Below are 20,879 nucleotides of genomic sequence, written 5' to 3' on the forward strand. Positions count from 1 at the left end.
GTGTCGACCACTAAATCACATCTAACAGGTGCCTTTTTTCTCCTGTAGCACTCACATCCGTCCTTAATTCAGTCTGTAATTTGAGTACTGTGTGTTTCAGACAGAAATAGAAAGACCCACTTTGTTTTATGGTGCCTTCTGTCACTGTCAAAGCTGTTGTCAGCTTCCTTTTATTTCTTATCTTCCTATTCTCTCTTTTTCTTCACTTTGGAATAGCACAAGGAAAGGAAATGCTAATGGAATTAGATAGAAAAAGAGCAAGTCTGTTAGTTCTTTGGCAATCTAAGAATGATAATAATTTAAAAAAAAAATTTATTGATAAAAAGTAAGATGGTGCAAAAGTCAGTGGTGGTGGGTGGAATGAGGGGTGGCTGGTGTCACAGGAAATAGGTTTACCAACCAGACGAATTGTAATTTTGGAGGATAGAGGTGGGTGTGGCCATAGGGATAAAGGATGAGGGGCTTAGAAGTGGGAGTGTCCATCTCTTCTTCTGTGATATAAATGCTCTCCCTCTATCCTTGTCGGAGTTTGGTCTCTCCTCCAGTCTGCTGAGCTCTCAGGTATTTTTCCTCCATCCATTTGTCCTCCCCCCTCTACACTTTGCACTTGGCCGATAAGCCCAACAAACCTCTACCAAAATGGAAGCCATCAAAAAGAAGATGCTTATGCTGAAGTTGGACAAGGAGAACGCGCTAGACCAGGCTGAACAAGCTGAGACTGACAAGAAAGCAGCTGAGGAAAGGAGCAAGCAGGTGGGCCATGATGACGGTCGCACATAACATGATTTTAAAGATCCACAACACAAAAATGCACGTTCCATCTAGCAGTTACTTCAGAATAATCTTATCCAATTGGTGTGAGGCAAAAGGGTCCAGGATATGAGTTCTCTGAGGAGAGAGTGATCAGCATGAGAAGCCAGCCTTATATAATCACTGTACCAACCTGTGGGTGGGTTTGGGGAGTTTAAATCTTTGAGTCAGAGTCTTAATGATAATTTTACAGCAATGTATGGCTGTACCTAATCTTAAATGTATAATTTTGTCATATCTGTATCTATGATATCTAGAGTTAATTTCCAAAACTGTATTTGTCCATTCTCTAACTTATGATCCACTCCGTAAAGTAAACACGGCACTTAGGTTACCCTTTCCAAAGTGACTTATTCAAATTGTGGAGGAATATTTACATGGATATAATTATTTTCAGTATAACTTGTAAAAAGAGTAAGAAAATGAGTAATGCCATTTTTTGAAACAATTGACAATTGGGTAGGCATAAATCACATCTCTGACTCGAGATAAGGGTACAGCACATTTCAGAAATTGAACCTTTATCATGTTACTAACAATGGATTGGATCAAGGCTATGTTCAAGAATAGGTCAGTGTTGTCATCAATCTGTAGCAACTGCATGTCCCAAGTGGGGAAGGGGGAGGGGGGGGGTAACCTGGAAAACTGGGGCCATGCCAGTGCTTGTGCTGCCTACCAGAAACTCTAGCTGCTATTTACGTTTCCAGAGACAGAACCTGGTGTTGAAGGGTAAGTGATGTAGCAGTCACCTATGCCTGGAGAGAGATGGTAGCTAAGAGAGGATACTGAGACATCTGAATGGCAGATTTGTTTTGCGCTGAACTAAGGATTATAGTTAGCAATGACTTAAGTAGAACAAGTAAAGGGCTGATTTGCAATCAACGGCTTCTTCATTACATTTGTGATCTATTTAGAGAGACGAACATATATATATATGTACACATAAATATTTGGATGAGGACAGTCTGAGCTTGTGAAAAACACTTACATAAAGTTGCCATCCTGTCATGAATCAAAAATTGTCTATTACAATTATAAACAAAACCTCACACCTCAGCTTGAATGTCAACCTTTAATCTCTGTACACCTTTCTAACTCCCTGGGTTGGGGAGTAGGGAATTACATGTTATAAATTTACCGTAGTCTCATTACAAAACCATAACTCTAATCCATTACAATTACAGTAAAAACACAATACTTACATTACAGGTACAGGAAAAATGTGCAATAATGTATTAGATTACAAAATAGAAACAGGCTACTTTGTAGCTGGGTGCTGGACTTCAATGATCAGAGTTCAAGTTGAAAGAAAGCAGCACACCAATATTATAATGGTAAAGAATATAACAAAAAGACATCACCTCAATGTATTAGATTACTTAAAGGCATGTTTGAAGGAAAAAAGACATTGAGATTGTAAGATTATAGCCAATGACTTAAATTTACATCTCTGTGGTTGATACTGGTTATTGATGATGACGATAATAACACAAATTACAATCTGTAAATTGGTACTTAAAGGAATTGTTTAACTGGATATTCAAAGTTACTCAAAAGTGTCTCATAGTAAGTGGAATACATAAAAGAATTTGAATATTCCAGGGCATTACGTTTACTGATTACAAAAATTAAGCAGGTAATCAGCAATCACTGCTGACTGTGTTTGACCGCTCTCTCCATCAGCATGAAGATGAGTTGCTGCAGATGCAGAAGAAGCTGAAGGGGACAGAGGATGAGCTTGATAAATACTCGGAGGCCCTGAAGGATGCCCAGGAGAAGCTGGAGGTGGCCGACAAGAAGGCCGCTGATGTGAGTAATACTAGCGATGAAGCATGGGAAGAACTCTAGTTAGGACTACCATGACCAGGTTTTGCTGGAGAATGTGTACACCATATGAGCTACCTTTTATTTAGTTTTTATTTAGTTTTAGTTTTTAACCTTCTTTCACCAGGAATATTATGAACAAATAATATTTACCACTTACCAACTTACCATTTACTCACTCTCTGATACTCATACACTGTTAGATATCATCATCATTACTTTTTTGGTCTACCACTTTCTCTCAACCGGCCTCCTCTAGTTCTACTTCAATTAGTGATTTCCTGCATTTCCCACAACGACCCATGCCCTTACTCAAAACGCAACATGTCTTGTGGCTGCATTGCATTCTGATGTAAGCTATTGAGGTTACTGTTGGTGGGGAAATTGGTACCTCTGCCTCTTCAACGATGGATTTCTCCCTCTATGATTGTTCAACGTCGGTGCATATTAGCACATAATTTATTTTGGTCACGCTTGTTGGGATCATAATGTCTGTCCTTCCTCACTCACCAACAATATTACATAGAGCAGGCCTGAGGAAAGACATTTCTCCATGCTTTCTCCCTCCTGATGTCCATTTTGTTCTATCATTTCTATCCTGCAATACTAAAGTGAGCCTATAAGGTAGAGGAACAAATAAGGTGGAAGGCAATACCGCGGGAAGACCCACTTAGCAAACTCCAAAATATCACAGGCTCAGTATCTGCTCATATATGGCACACTGTAAGTAAAGCCCCGAACACACACACCATAAGGACTCTGAAGTTGCCAGCGTAAAACAAGGAGGGCTGATTCCTTGCTTCTCCCCTCCCTTCCATTCCCCTCATTGTCTCCATTTACCCGTCGCAGCTGTTGGGGGATTCAGAGCCCTATTTTGGCCATGATGTCAGCCACTCAGCCTTGACAGTTAGCTTAACCATGGTCCCAGTCCATTTTAGGGACACAGTATGTGCTAGGCTTTGTCTCCCCTTAGTCACACGCCATTTGCACTAAATGAATTAGCACTAAAACACTGAAGATGTAAGTACTGTAAACACCCAGAACTGTCCATGGGCTGATAGTCACAGCTTGTTTTCTAAAAACCTCAAAACATGATTTTTACCATCTCCCTCTCTCACCCAACTCGTTTTGAGAATGGCACCACTGAGTATATGAGTACAATGGACACTACAAGTTGTTTATCATATCATTTTTCAGAATCCAACAGCATAATACATCTTTGATAGTATTTCAATTCAGAATTGTGGCCTTACTCACAAGCTAACCCAGAGTGCCTTAAACATGTATCATGAGAAAAAAATGACCTTGGCTATCATATTGTCCTAGGGTCAGCTCCATGCCTGTTTCTGCAATATGGAAAGCTTGCTGGACACTTTTGTTGAACAAACGGCACAGCCTCTCTTGTGCCATTTGAAAACCATTGGAGAAAATAATTGAAAACTGTCCAGTCTTTAATCTCTTAGTCCTTTATTCATTCTGTCAGTGACTGAGTTCATCCTGAGTCAGTGCAGAAGAATTTATTTCAGACTCTACATACTGTATATAGAAAGTACAGCTGTCACCAAAGCCATTGTTCTGCCTACAGAGAATGAACAGAATGCCCAGGACAAAATACTTGGAGAGGTTGAACTCGCAGTCTGTTAGTGTGTCTTCTTTTATGTGTGTGTGTTACCCGTGTCAATATGATTAGCATCATCACAGCATTTTATAGATGGGGTTTGTTCCAGTGTGTTGATCACACTGGTTCATCACCATCCTGCAATCAGTCAGGTCCATGAGTCCACTTACTGTATCAACACATATATGTGCTACAAAAAAGTTTGGTTCCAGGGCTTTATTATATAGTCCTTATAAACATATGGTAAGATGCCAGTGATTCCATAAAATATATTGCTATGATATGTGATCATATGTGAGGAACGTGATATTGCGTGTATACAGAAAGTAAATGTCAGAGAGTAAATGTATGACATCTACAGCCGGGACCAGATATATTGACAGTAAATATGTACAAAAAGATGCACATGTAGAAGTGGCAGGAATGTGGAGACGGACAACTTCTCTCGTTGACTACACCAACTCGTGTGTCATTTATTTGAAACCCACAGAGCAAGACTTTTTACATCGCGCTGCCCAAAAACACAACAACCCTATGTCGAGCTGACATCACTCAGAAAACCAGACTTTCTTAAAGGGACCGTGTCTCCTTAACCCTGAGAAGCACACAATATAACTGCATGTGTTAAACATACCCAAACCACAGATTATGGTGTATAATGTCCATACAGTCCGCCACACACACATAATTGGGATTCATAAAAATACAAAATCTTAAAAGTGCATAACTGTATATGATGGCTGCCCAAAATTGGGCCCATGGACCAAATTTCATCCTCCACAAAAGTATTTTTGACCTTCAAAAGTGTTCCTGAGAGTGAATAGAGATTGTATTTAGTCTAATTTTAGGCGTCTTATTCTACTGTATTTGCAAGGTAATTTTGAAAGGATGTTGGCTGCAGGATATGGCAACACCAAATGAAGAAAAAATAAATAAATAAAAAGCCATACAATGCACCTGTATTAAAGCTGCAATAAGCAATTTTTCTGACCACTAGAGGGCAACAAAAACCGCAACACATTTGTAAATAGCACAGCAAAGCTAGTGCACTACGGAGGCCTATAAGGACAAATTGAAGGATAAATGCTAATAGCTAAGCTAAACGTACAGTCTGAGAAGCGCCGCCGGTTAACAGTCTCGCTTTGACTGAATTTTCTCCCGCTGAAGGTTACATGTCCCACAATGACATGTAAGTGAAGAGCTAGGTAGCAAGTTTACTAGTTTAACAAGTTTACTAGCTCGCTTCATCGAATTCGCCAGAGCGGAATTTGACAACAAGCTTTAGAAAAGAGGTGAAAACAGCAACACAGCTGGCCCACATGTGTGGATATTGGTTTATATCATTATGTCTTAATGAAATCTGCACATATCACATATAAGTTTCAGGATTGGTTATAAGGTATGGTATTGCTTATTGCAGGTTTAAACAAATGCTTTAATACACTGTACACATAAGTTAAATATTATAGAGCTGTTCCCATGCTCCTGTAGGCAGTGACGTCCCTGTTTGAAGGGCAGAAAGTCCTGCTGATTTTCTGGCCTTCGATGATGTGTACACTTCAGAATTGCCCTTTATTGCTGCCACCATCTCTACCTACTACTTACCATTTACAATTAAGCATATTTGATTTCATTAGTTCATAAAACCAAAACACCTCTACTACATAGGAATTTAGGATAAGCTGGTGACTATGGGGCATGCCAGAATATGAATGAGGAAGGCTCCATATAAGTCTGGTGAATGGTGATTTATTAAAACACACAATGTAGAAAAAACAGATACATGGGCTGATGAGACACATAAATTGGAGTATAAATATCTGGTCATACATTTAGCAAGCAATGTATATAAATACAATAAATCAAAATCAAGTCACTCTTTAAATGAAATGTCCATACTGAAGGATATGGTAATATTTTGGATAACTTGCAAACCAAGCAAACAAAGCAAAACGAAAACTTCCAAAGAAAGATATGGACATAATAGCTTTATGAGCACTTGTAACTTTGGATTTGGCTCAGGGCTTCCCTCATCAGTTGGAGCCCTGTCAAGCTTGAGGTCATCGCTGTTACTGGACTCACTAACACTGCTTCCATCTCTATGAAGTGTAATGCTAAATGTTAAAGCTGCACTAGGTAAGATTTTTATGTAAAAATCCAGCCATCAGTCTAGATCACAAAGCGGGGCTGCAATTGAGCGTCCCCATGATGCCACATGATTTAGAAGAAACCCTACTTACCCAAATTTTATGGTCACTAATGGGAAATTTTCTCCACACAGTCAAGTGATGAAACGAAACTTAAGAGTGAAATCCCAAAGTGTCTCCTAAACAGCGAGTAAGTGTTCTGTCCAGAGGAAGATGGATTCATCAACGTTAGATCTTTTCCTCTCTTGTCCCTTTGGTATCCTTTGGTATAAAGCAGCATACACCGATGGGGCTGGGGCAGTTTACTGATGTCACCTTACAGGATTTCTTGTATTGAAGTTGAAACAGTTTTCAGATGCTTTTCAAACAGTTACCTCTCGTTTCCCAGTGCAGCCTTAATACTGTGCAATAGGTCTGTGTGCAATGTAATGTAATTATCAAATACCACTTTGTTAGAGTATGTCTCTGTCTGTGCCCCTTCTGTGATAGAGCCAGTATGGGTAAGAATGAGAGAGTATACCTTCATCACTTTGCAGGTCAACATTTCACCCTGTGAAATGCAGAGGGGTCTATCAAAGCCCCTCAAAGTTTCCTGGCTTTCAGAAAGCTGGAGGAAAGCCTTCATGTTTTCTACCTTGTAGACAGCTCTTATTCCATATATAAAGGAGAGCAGGAGCTTCTTCCTCGTCCACCAGTCTTGCTGTGCTCCAGTGGACTGATATCATGTGATTTTTAAGCACTGAAAACCAAGTTGCAAAAAGCGAAGCAAACTTGGCCCATTTTGTGTTCACAATGCACAATATATTCAGAGCAAAAAGCAAAGTGAAAATGAACAGATCTCAGACCAGCTCCTGTTCGGTCTGACTGACTAACTGCTCTGAGTTCACTGGAGTGGCTGAAACGAACCAATCCCCTAGTCCAGGGATGGACAACAGCTGATTTAACTAATTTGTTCCTCCTCTTTAATGAAATCAGCTGCAGTAGTGATTGGTTGAATTAAAAACCTGCAGACCTCAATGAACCATGTTGCCCATCCCTGCTCTAGTGCTGCAGGTCAGAGATAATCAAAGCCTGTAGCAAGTCTATGGTGACATCTAGTGGTCAAGACCAGACACACATTGATTGGAAATCAACCCACATATGCTGCTACGACAGTCTGCAAAGTGTTTAGAAACACACAACCCTAACTGTTACTGCAGCCTGTAAGTACTATCAATGCTGTATACCATGTATATAGAATATACAGTTTCAACATCCTATATTCAACCATATTGAAGCCCAAATGCTGACCAATCTACCATCATGGTGTTTTCATGGATTTTTTTTACCATCTCATATTGTACAGAATTGTTGATAGTTTTTCTTTTTTAAATTGTTCCTTTGCCTATCAGAGTTTGACTATCAGACCACTTTCACATTCAACATACTGAAGAAGAGGGGTGGTTCCATTAACTTTCAACTCAGTCAATTCAGAAAATGCATTTTCCTCAAAAAAAAAAAAAAAAAGAAATTTCAAATTGCTACTGCAGTTTGCTATAAAATGGTCTTACAACTACTCTAGAAAGAAATATTGAGAATAAAGGCTATTATATCATGAGTGGGTGACATACAGGTTCTATTTAGATTTTGATTGTATTGTACTGTAAGTAAACTGATCATAACCCTGTTGAAAAAAACAGCTGAAGAGCTGGTACTACTCTGAGCCTGGACTTCGCCCTGCGAATGATGGTGGAGTGAGAAAGAGGAAGGGAGTTACAGGAAGTGATGATCACAGAAGGATTTCTCAATCCTTCACGTTCTCTGGCCTGGTAGAAGCACTTACCTATCAGCTTTTAATACAAAAATACCGATGACAACAGAGGAATATAGCAGTGACAAATAAGCCATGTAACTGGTTTTAGAAAGAACGTCCTCAAAAGCCAAACATTAACCTCACTCCATTGATTGAGTACATTATTCAATGCTGTACATAGTGGAAGTTATAACACAAATGCATGTACGGACACACATACGTGCACACTATGTGTGCACGTATGTGTGTGTGTGTGTGTGTGTGTGTGTGTGTATGTGTTGTGCAATACAACCATAAAACAAACGGTTTCTTATCTTTCTTATCTGTACAAGTTGATAAGACCTTCTACTGAGGCCAAAAAGAATTTCATGCACATTTGCTCATGCAACCACTATGTATATACATAGAGTATATATTTATAGTGGTATATATTCATAGTGGTTGTGGATAATGATAGTAACACAAAATATATAACATATATAACATATATAAACATATTTTGGAGACCAAGTAATATACTTACTATAGTTAGAGTAATTACATACGTGCATTAATGATCCAGTTACTGATCACTGACATATGTACAGATTTTATGATTGCTTTGACTCAATTTTCACAAGAGATCTTCAAAGTGCAAAACTCAATTAATGTTCAGTACTCCTAGTTTTGAGCTCAAAATCACATATAGCATGGAAAAGAAAAATAACCATCAAATGAGGTAGTACATCATGCAACACGTTTATCCTAGCATCAGAACATTGGATTTGTTCCCTGTTGAATTTTGGTCATTGCTGCATTTTAAAATAAAAATGGCCATTATTAAATCATGCCGTCAAATAAAAATAATTCTCATCAAAACAGAATATGCAATGGTTATTTCCTAATATTTAGATTATCCAAATAGCAATGAGCAAGAGTTTTTCAACCTTTCAACTTCACAAAATGATCTACTGTAAGCATTCCCTGTGATATAAAAATCCTGTGTACCAGTACATATGCACTATTCATTCTCTGTTCTGCATTGACCTTACTGTAAAGACACCATTAGAAATTTTGATCTCTATAATCAAATTTACTGTAATCACTTAAGATTAAGTGACGCTGTAACATACAAAATCTACTCAAAATGTGTACAAATAAAGTACAGTGTACAGTGACCATTTCTATATCAGCACAATACTGTAAGGTGTACACAAAACAGAAACTTAATACTATTTTACAGTAACAGCAGCCTAGTGGTCAAGATATCTGCACACCTTCTTCACCGTCTTCTTAGCAGGTGCAAAAGGATAAGGCAAGGCAAGGCAAGTTTATTTATATAGCACATTTCATACACAACGGCAATTCAAAGTGCTTTACATAAATAAAAGAAAAATAGAGACATATGTGAAAGTGCATTAAAATCACATTTATTTTTAAAAGACTGTGCCAGAAGATTAAAAAGATAAAGAAAAGTGATAAGAGCAGGACCAGAATGGAAAATCTACATGCACACTGCTGTGCATTGTTATTACTGAACCACTACACTGGTGGATACAATGGGTTCATCAGTCATTTGGATAAACATTTTGACCTTCTTCCAAAATACTCAATATAATAATTTTAGACTTTTGATGTATGGTATTTGTAACCAATATTAATGATTCAGAAGATGATGTTGTGATTGGTTATTTGGATAAATATTTAGATTTTTTTTTTTTTTTTAATTACTTAATGTAATGTTGTAGTTTTTGGTTTTGGTATTGATGTGTAACCAACAGTGATGTTCAATCAAAAGAAAACCATTAACAAAAATAGCGGGCTAACAATGACCAAAAATGCTCTTGCAATTTAGAAAGAGCCATATAGGTTTTCTAACAGTATTTTATGTTGTGAAGTGATTAGAAATTGTGTTGCAGTGTTACTAACCGGGACTATGTTGTTGGAAGTAGTGAGACATGATTGAAATTTCATGTTGAGTTGATTTAGTGAACTGCATATGTAGTAATAAGCATGTGAATAAGCAATATGAGGAAGATATATTCAGAGAAGTGAGCTTGTGAGTTAGAGTTGTGCACTTTGTATCTAAGCACGGCATTTTGTCTCTTTAGACAAGACTTTGAAAGTCCGTTTGATTCTTTGCATTAACAGTGTTGCACACTGAAGCTCTGTTGTGAAAACTGGGCTGTAAGGTTGAATCGTTTAGACACAGCTGAACCAGTCGTAGATGATAAACCACAAATTCTTCCTACCTGGGCCGCCAGGCTGGGCGGGGCCCGGGTGGAAATGCGATTCATTAAGTTGACGTCACTTCACCTGGCTGACAGGACACGCAAAACAAGGAGTGTCTTTCCTGGAACTAACTCTGCTGCTCTGACCCTAGACCAGCTTTATTCCTGTCTGGAGACACAGTAATGCTGAGCGGCTGACCCTGGATCAGTGATTCAGTGTATTGTGTGTTAGACTGGGTGGAGCAGGACGGAAGGAGGGAGAGTCTAGCGTGATTTGAGCTGGAGAAGGGAGGGACTGCTGGGGCAACGCAACTTTATTCATCTGTTTGAACCATTGTGTTTTGCGTGGAATCCAGAAATCAAATTTCCCCACGAAGGAAACTGATGAATCAGAGGTTGTCGCGTTTTAACGAAAAGGCAACTTTGCCACTTCCCGAGAAGAGCTATCGTTCTGCGCTATTTTCTCAGCTGTAGGCCTTGTTGCATTGTACAGCCTCACCGTGACCGGTTTCCAGCTGCTTTCATCAGACTGAAGTCACACTAGTGGAGCTGAAAGTATTAACAGCAGCAAGATGGCTGGAACCAACAGCATCGATGCCGTCAAGAGAAAGATCAAAGTTTTACAGCAACAGGCGAATGAAGCTGAAGAGAGAGCTGAGGTCCTCCAGAGGCAAGTGGAGGAAGAGAAGAGGTCCAGAGAGCAGGTACAGGCCTAATGACAACTTCATTACAATCACTGTGAGGTAATACGGTCACAGACAAGCGAAACAACTAGGTAGGTTACTTTAGGCTACCCGCGAAACGTGTTTTACCGCACCAGCGATAGGAAAACGATCCACAACTAATTTTTTGTTCATCTCTTTCCTGCCGTAAAATCGAGGCGGGGAAACACATTTTTAAGGGGATTCAAATTTTTGCACAACAGGGCCTGTTGTTGGTAGGCTACTTGTTACACCGTGGCTTTAAATGCAATGTCGGTGAGATGTCCTACTATAAACCTTTTCTCTAAGCAAATGCAAAGTCATGTCTGTTTTGCAACGACGGATGTGAGCTTTTCCGGCAAACAGTTGAATATCTGAAAAGAAATCCTCGATGTGAGGAGTTTGTTCATCCTCCAGACGGTTAGACCGATATCAGTAGCATTTCCTGTAAAGTCATTCTTCATTCAGAGGCAGTCATGTATAGTTTCCCTACCACTGAATATGTGGGCTGGCGAGTTACTGTGTGGAGTTATAGTCTAGTCATGGTCTACGTCAGGGATGGGCAACCCTCTGCTATGGAAGGTTGAGAATCTGCAGGGGTTTTTTTTTACATCCCAAACAGTCACTCATCCTCCTGAGACCCAGCAGAAAAAAAATGCAATTTTGATTATTTTTACATCTCATGAGTGTTTGGGGTATAAATAACATGTTCCAAAGAAAAACTAATCTAAACTTACTTTTATGACGTTTTTATGTTTTGTTTTTTTATGTCTGATCATAGAAATTATGCATTTTCATTCATTTGTTCATTCATTCATTTTTTTAGCTGAGTTTTGCATATTTTGCCTTTCTTACTCAGAATTCATTTTTGTTGTAATGAACTATAAAAAGAATTCGTGTATCTCACAAAGGCTTTGTCTCATGAACTTAAGAAACTTCTTTGTTTCTCTGAGCCAGTTTTTATACCGATTTCTTGTAATCACATGAAGCAAAATATTCTGAATTTCATAGCCTATTGCTCATGAATGGTTCTTCAGCAAGCAGGTTGTGATAGAAGTCATGTTTGAAGACTTAGGCATTTACATACGAAATTTTGAATCTGTGGATAATCACTGAAATTCAACTTGTAAATGTCACTTGTCTTTGTCAGAAACTTGTGCAGGAGGAGGTGAGTTCTATTGATTTTGTCGCAATTCTGGTCGCTGATAGAGGTCAATACGGTCATAGAGTACTTAATGGCACTTTAATTAATAAATATACCTTAGAACGCAACATTTCAGCCATTTTGAAGAGGCAGAAAAAATGGTTGCCATGGTTACACCCTAACAAAGACGATATCACTGAAAGCATACATCAGTTGTTGTGGTGGCCATCACTCATGAATTACCTCAAAAACGGTTATCGTTAAGAATAATTAGTGTATGGAAATATCAGATCACAGATCAAATGACATTTGTCCATCTCATTGAGTCATTAATCTTTTCTAGTTTCAACTAAAATGTTGAATCGCTAAGCCAAAGTGATGCTGTATAATACAGTTATAGTTATGAACAGTGTATGGTCGTGATCATAGACATGCCCCAATGTTCACAAACAGTTGGCTAGCTAGCTATATTTATATGCTTACACCACCTTTGACTGAAAGCTACAAGTTTGCGCCCCTTCTCTGGGAGTTGTTGAAAGGCATTCTGTAAATTGTAGGAAATGAAGTAGAAGTAGACAAGGAAGGTTGAGGGAAAGTGGAAACACCAAAAAAGTAAATTACAACACTTCATCATAATATTACTCCTGAAATGCATTGAACATCACAAATTGATGATATCTAACAGTGTAAGAATATCCAAAAAGCATTTGGAAACTTTTCTAACATGTTTGTCTGAATGTGTCACCACCATATTTATCTGTGCTTGTTCAGGCTGAGGCCGAGGTGGCTTCCCTGAACAGACGTATCCAGCTGGTGGAGGAGGAGTTGGACCGAGCCCAGGAGAGACTGGCGACAGCTCTACAGAAGCTGGAGGAGGCAGAGAAGGCTGCAGATGAGAGCGAGAGGTGACTTCCTCCTCTGATTTAGTGCATCTAAAGCCCTGTGTGCACAGGATTGGTATTATAGGATAACATGGATAATTTTATTCTTTCGGTTGCGCTTGCACTATTCCACTTTTTTGCCTTTTGTAGAAAGAGGTAACGCTAATAAAACATCAGATGTGATTTCACCAGACGAACAGCTCACCCCTAGTCATAGTATATGAGAAGCGAATAATTGCATGCGCACAGCATGACAGGATTTGTGGCGGTGGGATTATGCAAATGAGCCTGATGCGAGAACCAATCACTCTGGTAAAAATCCACTAATAATTTCATTTCCAAAGAGAAAGTACAGTTTTTTTCCTACTTTTTGTATTCTATAGACATCTCACTATGGCCAAGACCCTGTTCCTGACCATGTTCCCGGTGGAGACAAAATACATACTATATTATAATGGCTAGGCTGACTGGACACTCAATGTTTAAAACAGTGTAAGATGCGGGCTTTAATGTGAAAACTCATGGGACGTTTCTTTATTTTTTTTATACACTCTTCTATTTTATTTATTCTTCCGCCAAAACTTGCAGTGTAACTACTTTTGAACCGTTTATGCTATCGACGCCGTTCAAACAAATATTCGGGAATTGTGTGCTTGTATTTTTATAAGCTTTACGATTTATAGTTTTTTCACAATTTAAGTTTAAAAGTGATTTTTTTGGCCCCATAGAGATTGCTGGCAGAATGTTCAGTCTGCTAGAGTGGATGATGTCATCACACACTCTAGGCACTCTACAGACTTTAAAGGCTGTGCTTTTTACTGAATATACAATTTTTTTAAACTGTCACAATTTATACAATTTTTACACAGTTTACACATATACATCAAACTGTTCAGCTATTTCTTCTGTCACTCACAATGTGAATATCAAAGTGATAGGATTTGCACTTTTAGAGAAATCGACGTTTGTTTAACCTAGTGCTATACTGTGTTTTACAGCAGTTTTGCCTCTTTCAACAGCTTTGTCCTTTACACATTTTTAAACTGTCACTATTCCCATTTTCACACTACATACATATATTACACATTAAAATGTTCAGCCAGTCCTACTCTCTCTCACAATGTAAATACCTAAGTGATGGGATTTGTAGTTTTTGAGCTATGATGGTTTGTTTAACACTAGTGCTCCAATTCAACTTTTTCACTTCACTTCACTACAGTTCATCTTTTTCAACTTTCTTTCAACTGTAGTAATTCCTACAGTACATACACATATTACACATCAAACTGTTCAGCTGTTCCTTCTTTAACTTATGTGTAAATATCTAAGTGCTAGAATATAGAATTTTTGAGGAATGGATGTTTGTTTCAGAGTTTGCTGCATCCAAAAAAATTCTCAGTCACTATGACACACAGCTGAAATCTCCATCCTTTTTACACATTTCTAAACTGTTATTAATAACTCCCACAATTTTAACATCACATACACATATTACACACCAAAATGTTCAGCTGCTTCTTCTGTAACTGACAATGTAAATATCTAAGTGATAGGATGTAGTTTTTAAATTACGAATGTTTGTCTGACACACTGCAATTTCTTCTGCTCCATTGCTGCTGTCCTAATGCAGCTCTCTGCACTTCTCCTCTTTACACACACATACACATACACACACACACACACACACAGTACTTCCATTAGAACTACTGCTACTACTACTGCTTCTAATATTGCTACTACTACTGCTTCTAATACTGCTACTACTGCTACTACTACTACTACTACTACTATTACTACTACTATTACTACTACTACTACTACTACTACTACTACTACTACTACTACTATTACTACTTCTACTGTTACCAATACTGCTACCATTTTAAACTACTAATTCAACTACTTCAAACACTGAAACTACTACTACTATTACTGTTGCACTACTACTGCTGCTACTACTACTACTACTATTGCTACTTCTACTGTTTCTAATACTGATAGTCCAAATACTACTACTGCTAATTGTATTACTTCTACTGAGTGCTACTTTTATGACTTTTACAAGTCCTAGTACTGCTGCTGCTGCTACTACTACTACTACTAGAACTACTAATACTACTACTACTACTACTACTATTACTTCTGCTGTTACTAATACTGCTACCATTTTAAACTACTAATTCAACTACTTCAAACACTGAAACTATTACTACCATTACTGTTGTGGTGCTACTGCTACTACTACTACTACTACTATTACTACTACCGCTATTGCTACTTCTGTTTCTAATACTGATAGTCCAAATACTACTACTACTGCTAATTGTATTACTTCTACTACTGATATTACAACTGTTGCTTTTACTACAGCCCATAATACTATGACTTTTAGAAACATGATTACCTATCCTTCCATGTATTGATAACTACAGGACTTTTGGCTGTCAAATAAATTGCTTAAATATTCAAATTTTGAAGACATTTAACCTCGTTCAAATGAATTCAACCTACCTTTTTACTGAAGCAAGCACACAAATTTTCTTCAGAAAATTCAGCCTTTTCTAGTTGATATTTCATGCCTAAGTGAATCACCTTCCAGACTATGCTTGTTTGGAGACTATCCTAAACCCTCAAGTCTCTTTGAAATTGTATTTCTTTATTTATTTAATTGTATTTAATTAATACATTTTTATATATACACATTTTTTTTTTTTTCAATTTCAAACCATTGCATTTAATTTGAAATTGTCGTTTACATATTCATTAAATTAAATGGTTCAATAAGCGCATGACAGATATTCAAATACAATTCAAATACAATCTCTGCTGGCACAAATCTCTTTCCATAAATATGAGCTATGTTGCCCACTGAATTAAAACTGAATTAAATTAAATTTAAATGGAAAATATTGTTCAATACCGTACAAATTGGATATGAGTAAAGTATGAACAAATATTTACCAGTGACACCATTTAGCCAAAAATGAAATGTATTTACTTTTGCATACTACATTTTTCTTTTACTTGAATGTAACATTTTGAAACTTCCTTTTTAATTTGATGGAATGGAATACATTGTGTAGAAAAAAATCCCACATACTTGCACTTCTAAATTATCTTGCAGAATAACATGCAAAATGTCAAGGGGGTTCAAGCCTGTTACAAGCCTGTAACAGTAATGGTGTGTGTGTGTGTGTGTGTGTGTGTGTGTGTGTGTGTGTGTGTGTGTGTGTGTGTGTGTGTGTGTGTGTGTGTGTGTGTGTGTGTGTGTGTGTGTGTGTGTGTGTGTAGGGGTATGAAGGTGATTGAGAACAGAGCCCTAAAGGATGAGGAGAAGATGGAGCTCCAGGAGATTCAGCTGAAGGAGGCCAAACACATTGCTGAGGAGGCTGACCGCAAGTATGAGGAGGTGAGACAAGCGCAACTAGTCCTCCACTGTCGCAACATGAACTAAAATACTGCCATACAACCAGTGTCCAAAATTCACTTTTTCACTCACCTGCCAAGGACTGGTAAACCAGAGTTACATATTTACTCAAATATTACACTTTTATTGTTCCTGCCATGAATCATTTATTTAATTAATATACATTTTTCATAGAAATATGTAGAGGTTTGCAGTTTAGATGCTACCACTTTGTATACAGCTAGCGTAACAGGCGGCCAATCAGGTGCCTGTTAGAATAGGCAAAGACCAAGCACTGTATATAACTGAGGCATTCAATGTTGTCGTCTCAGAAAAGTTAGTTGCCATTTGGCTGGCCTGATACTGGTACGCCAACCAACATAAAAAATGTTGAAATATCATTTGTGAAAAAGACCATTCTGCTCACTTTCCATTTTACGATTATTATTGTCTTTTTATTTGATTGAAGACATAATTTTCAGTGCATATTCTGACCAAATTAAGCGCTTGTTACTGTAATCGTTTCATAATAGGCTAATACTAGGTGGCATGAATGAATGAATGATAATTGAGTGGTACTCTGATCGGCCAGTCCACATAATAAAGTACTCCATACTTGCAAAGGTTCTGAAAAATTGGTGTTGTGCACCTCTGGATGTTGCCTGCAGTAAGTCATTCTGGTTGGATCTATAATGGAAAATGCCTTAATAATAATAAGTATATAATGGATAATGTATTTATCCAGGTGGCTCGTAAGCTGGTTATCGTAGAGGGGGAGCTGGAGCGTACAGAGGAGAGGGCAGAGCTTGCTGAGGCGTGAGTATCCAACTGACCTGTTCATAACTCGTATTAACCTGTTGACAACCAGAATTAATGGCTTCCCCTTTCATTGCTAGAAACAGCTGCTTGCAGGTTGTTTGCTATTGTTTAAAATTTGAATTTTGAATTTGAATTATTCAGGCTGTGTGCTACTTGGTCCCAAGGTGAGCTGAATCAGAACTAGCCCTCTTTGCTGGCTGGCTAATTCAGAAATGTCATCTCAATCTCCAAAAAACTCTGTGAAACTGTGAATAGATTTAAACGAATAAGCACTCAGACTGTCAGATGTGTCAAAAGACGAAGAGGTTTATTCTTGTACTTAGTCCTGAAAGAAGAGCGAGTATGTTGGCTAACCTCTCCTCCTGTGGGCTACTGGATTTTATTCTCACCAGAATAGATTCATCAACCTTTGTTTTTTGGCACTTTTTAAATTTTTTAACAAAATTGTTCTGGATAATGATAGTTTTGCATATAGTTCTATCTCCAGTACACACACACACACACACATGGGGCAAATAAATAGGTAGGGTGTTCCAACTGAAGACATTTCTTTTTGCATATTGCAACCTATTTCCAATAGTCCTACTCTAGATTGAATTCTTTAAATACTTGAATTAGCTCTGCTGTAAATTATTTTAACCTTTTTTATTGTTCATTTCTTCTGTTTTTTATTGATTGCTGGTCTAGATGGTCCAATTTGACCTCTTCAGTTGAATTTGTTGACTAAATGAGAGTGGACAGTCCCACGTAGCATGCAAACATCACATTTATTCAGTATATTGCCACTCGCATCGACTCATTTAGAATGTGTACTGGTTTTACATATTGAGTGAAGGCACTTTTTGAAGCACCAGCATATCAGTGCCTCCTATATTGTACATCATCTGATTCCCACGGTCACTAGAGGAGAGCAGCATGTTTGCATAACATTAGCATAAGAATGGATGTGGATCCTAACCAACACAATGCCCTCCCCCTTTCTCTCCATGTCTGTGCATGTTTGTGGGGTGTGTCCTAAATTCCAACGCATGGCCCTGCTGCATCCCGACCCCCCCTCCCTGACCCCACCCTGACCCCTCCCTGCTCGGCATGATGGTCCATGACTCCGCCCTCCCCGCTAACAGCAAAGCCAGGACGCTGGATGAGGAACTGAGAGGATTTGACCAATCACTGAAGACCCTGCAGGCCTCTGAGGACAAGGTAGAATCATTTCTGTCTGTGGGTTTAGCAGCGTCTTGGAGGCCAAACATTTTGACTGGTTGACTTCAGCTGGCTGGCTGGAATTGGCCTTATGGATCCTAAGAACTCCTTACCAGCCATTCTTGGATTCAGTCCTGGGCTGATCTAGTTAGTCTTAATTAGGGCTGCAGCTATTGATTATTTTAGTAATCGAGTATTCTACCGATTATTCCATCGATTAATCGAGTAATCGGATAAGAAATACTTTTGCTTTATTAAAGAGCAATAGTAAATATACAAAAGAGAAAAGCTGTCCGCACAAAGCTGTCCATACGACACTGTGATTTACTGAAAACGAGGTGAAATAATAATTATTATTGATATTTATTACTAGGCCTAAATATCATACAAGTTCATAAGACTGGCTAATGTACATTTATTTACTATGTTGAAGGGTTGCCCTACACCTGCTGACCCTACTCACTGCAATCAAACTAAACTGAATATACCTGCTGTATTGGACTGGTGCATTTTAGGCTCCAATTGCTACTTACACCACGTGATATTTTGCTTTTTGGGGTATTTTATGCATCAATGTGAGGGGAGTAGGTGTGTGTGTGTGTGGGGGGGGGTGTGTGTGTGTATGTGTGTGACTATCATAATAATAACATGAATGAAGCTCAGGCTTTCACAAATTGACTGCAGCATTTTATTTTCTGTGGTTATTTTCTTGAGCAAAACTTAGCTAACTTAGGGACATCATAACTAGCCACCATATTGATTTACGTTCTTAACTAGCCATTACATATAGCCATAATTAACGTGCATTCTTTACTAGCCTTCATCTCATCCCGTTTTAATATTAAGTGCTGACTCCGCCCACCCGGGCCAGTTTCGGGGTACGCCGGTAGCAATTACAAGTGGACCCTATCCTACAGTCCCTGCTCTCAGCGGAGGGAGGGAGCTACGCTGTGTGTGGGAAGCGCTGTGATCGTCAGACCTCTCTGGATTAGACAAGCAAGCAGAGAAAACCGAACATCAGCCGAACCAATTTATTGCCAAATGCTTTGGGATTCAACACATTAACATTGCTTCTCATGGTCAGAAAAAGTTGGCAGATTTGTCGCTAGTCGCTTTTGAGAAATAAAGTCGCCAGGGGGGTCTGAAAAGTCGCTAAGTCTAGCGACAAAGTCGCCAAGTTGGCAACACTGGATCCGAAACGTTGGACACTTTCTGTCGTTTTCTCTGGCCTGTCTCTTCTCTTCGCCCCTCGCTATTTTCTCTCTCTTTCTCCAGCGCGTTGTGCAACAGTAATAATCATCTGTGCGAAACACTGAGCGTGTATATAGTTATATGGATTAAACGAAGCTTTGATGCAAAGAATTTGCATCGATGATTTTTAGTAATCGAGTTACTCGAGTTTCTCGAGGAATCGTTTCAGCCCTAGTCTTAATGTCTTAAGCTGCGTGTTAACCAGAGTGGTGTGTGATGGAGGTTTTAAAAGGATAGGTACGGTTTGACTTAGACTTGACAAACACTTAAAGCGGGGGTAGGCAACTTTCTTTTTGTATTATTTGGTGAAAATTTCATAACACCTTTTCAGCTATCAGTAATTCAAATGGTCTGAGAGAAGATCAGGCCTCTGTGATCGCCCCTGCTGTACCTACTGCCTGTCAGTCACACACGCACATAGCTCAGTCTAGTCCTGCCTGCCCTGCAGACTGCAGAGAGAAAACAAATATATCCACAGAAGGGATGATGTAAAACAGTCATAATCCAAACTGAATACTGGGATTGGAATAACCTTGTGTAAGAAAGCAAGTTCTTTGCTTGTGCACTGCACAAGACGTGTTCATCAGGTCACACATTCAGGTCAGTCAGTCAGTCAACTGGTATTAGGTAGCTATGGCTTTGCAACTGCGGTAGCTAAGTGAGACAAAAATATTTTTTGCCAGCGAATATTTCATTAACTAGAAGGGCACTCGGAGAGCGCAGACCTTCGCCAAGGTTCGTGCTATTATTGCTTGTTCGTGAGTCGGATCCGGATCTGCTCCAAAATTTAATGGGTTCTTCCTTGGCCCATGCTACACCCTTCCACGAAGTTTCATGAAAATCGGGCCAGTAGTTTTTTGTTACCTCCTTGGCGGAGGTAACAACTAGACTGAGTTAGCAGAGCTGCGTTTCTGTAAAAGCTTTGGAATTAATTTTTTGCCCAAGACGGCACTCTCTCCAGTGTAGAGTGAACCTCACTCGACCAATGTTCGTATCACAATGAGTGTTTGTAACCGCAAGGGCTGATCTATGCTCAGGATTCTACGATAAGCTTTTTGCCAGGGAGCACTGGTGCT

The 20,879-nt window shown here is 38.8% G+C and overlaps 1 protein-coding gene across 8 annotated transcripts in view; it reads left to right on the forward strand.

Annotated features, from left to right (window-relative positions):
- Nucleotides 1-537: 537 nt before the first annotated feature.
- Nucleotides 538-20,879, forward strand: part of tpm3 (tropomyosin 3) — a 38,427-nt gene continuing 18,085 nt past the window's right edge. For 2 of the 8 annotated variants that reach the window (XM_071910595.2, XM_078290461.1), the window contains exons 1-6: nucleotides 538-753; nucleotides 2,494-2,619; nucleotides 13,018-13,151; nucleotides 16,419-16,536; nucleotides 17,279-17,349; nucleotides 18,477-18,552. In XM_071910595.2, the coding sequence (XP_071766696.1) occupies nucleotides 640-753; nucleotides 2,494-2,619; nucleotides 13,018-13,151; nucleotides 16,419-16,536; nucleotides 17,279-17,349; nucleotides 18,477-18,552 (639 nt within the window). In that variant the 5' untranslated portion in view covers nucleotides 538-639. Of the gene's footprint in view, nucleotides 754-2,493; nucleotides 2,620-10,660; nucleotides 11,106-13,017; nucleotides 13,152-16,418; nucleotides 16,537-17,278; nucleotides 17,350-18,476; nucleotides 18,553-20,879 lie in introns of those variants that run through there. The other 6 variants (XM_078290462.1, XM_078290463.1, XM_078290464.1 and 3 more) reach the window with 5 other exon arrangements.

This window comes from Centroberyx gerrardi, chromosome 19 (genome assembly GCF_048128805.1).
Source record: "Centroberyx gerrardi isolate f3 chromosome 19, fCenGer3.hap1.cur.20231027, whole genome shotgun sequence".
Classification (NCBI taxonomy): Eukaryota; Metazoa; Chordata; class Actinopteri; order Beryciformes; family Berycidae; genus Centroberyx; species Centroberyx gerrardi.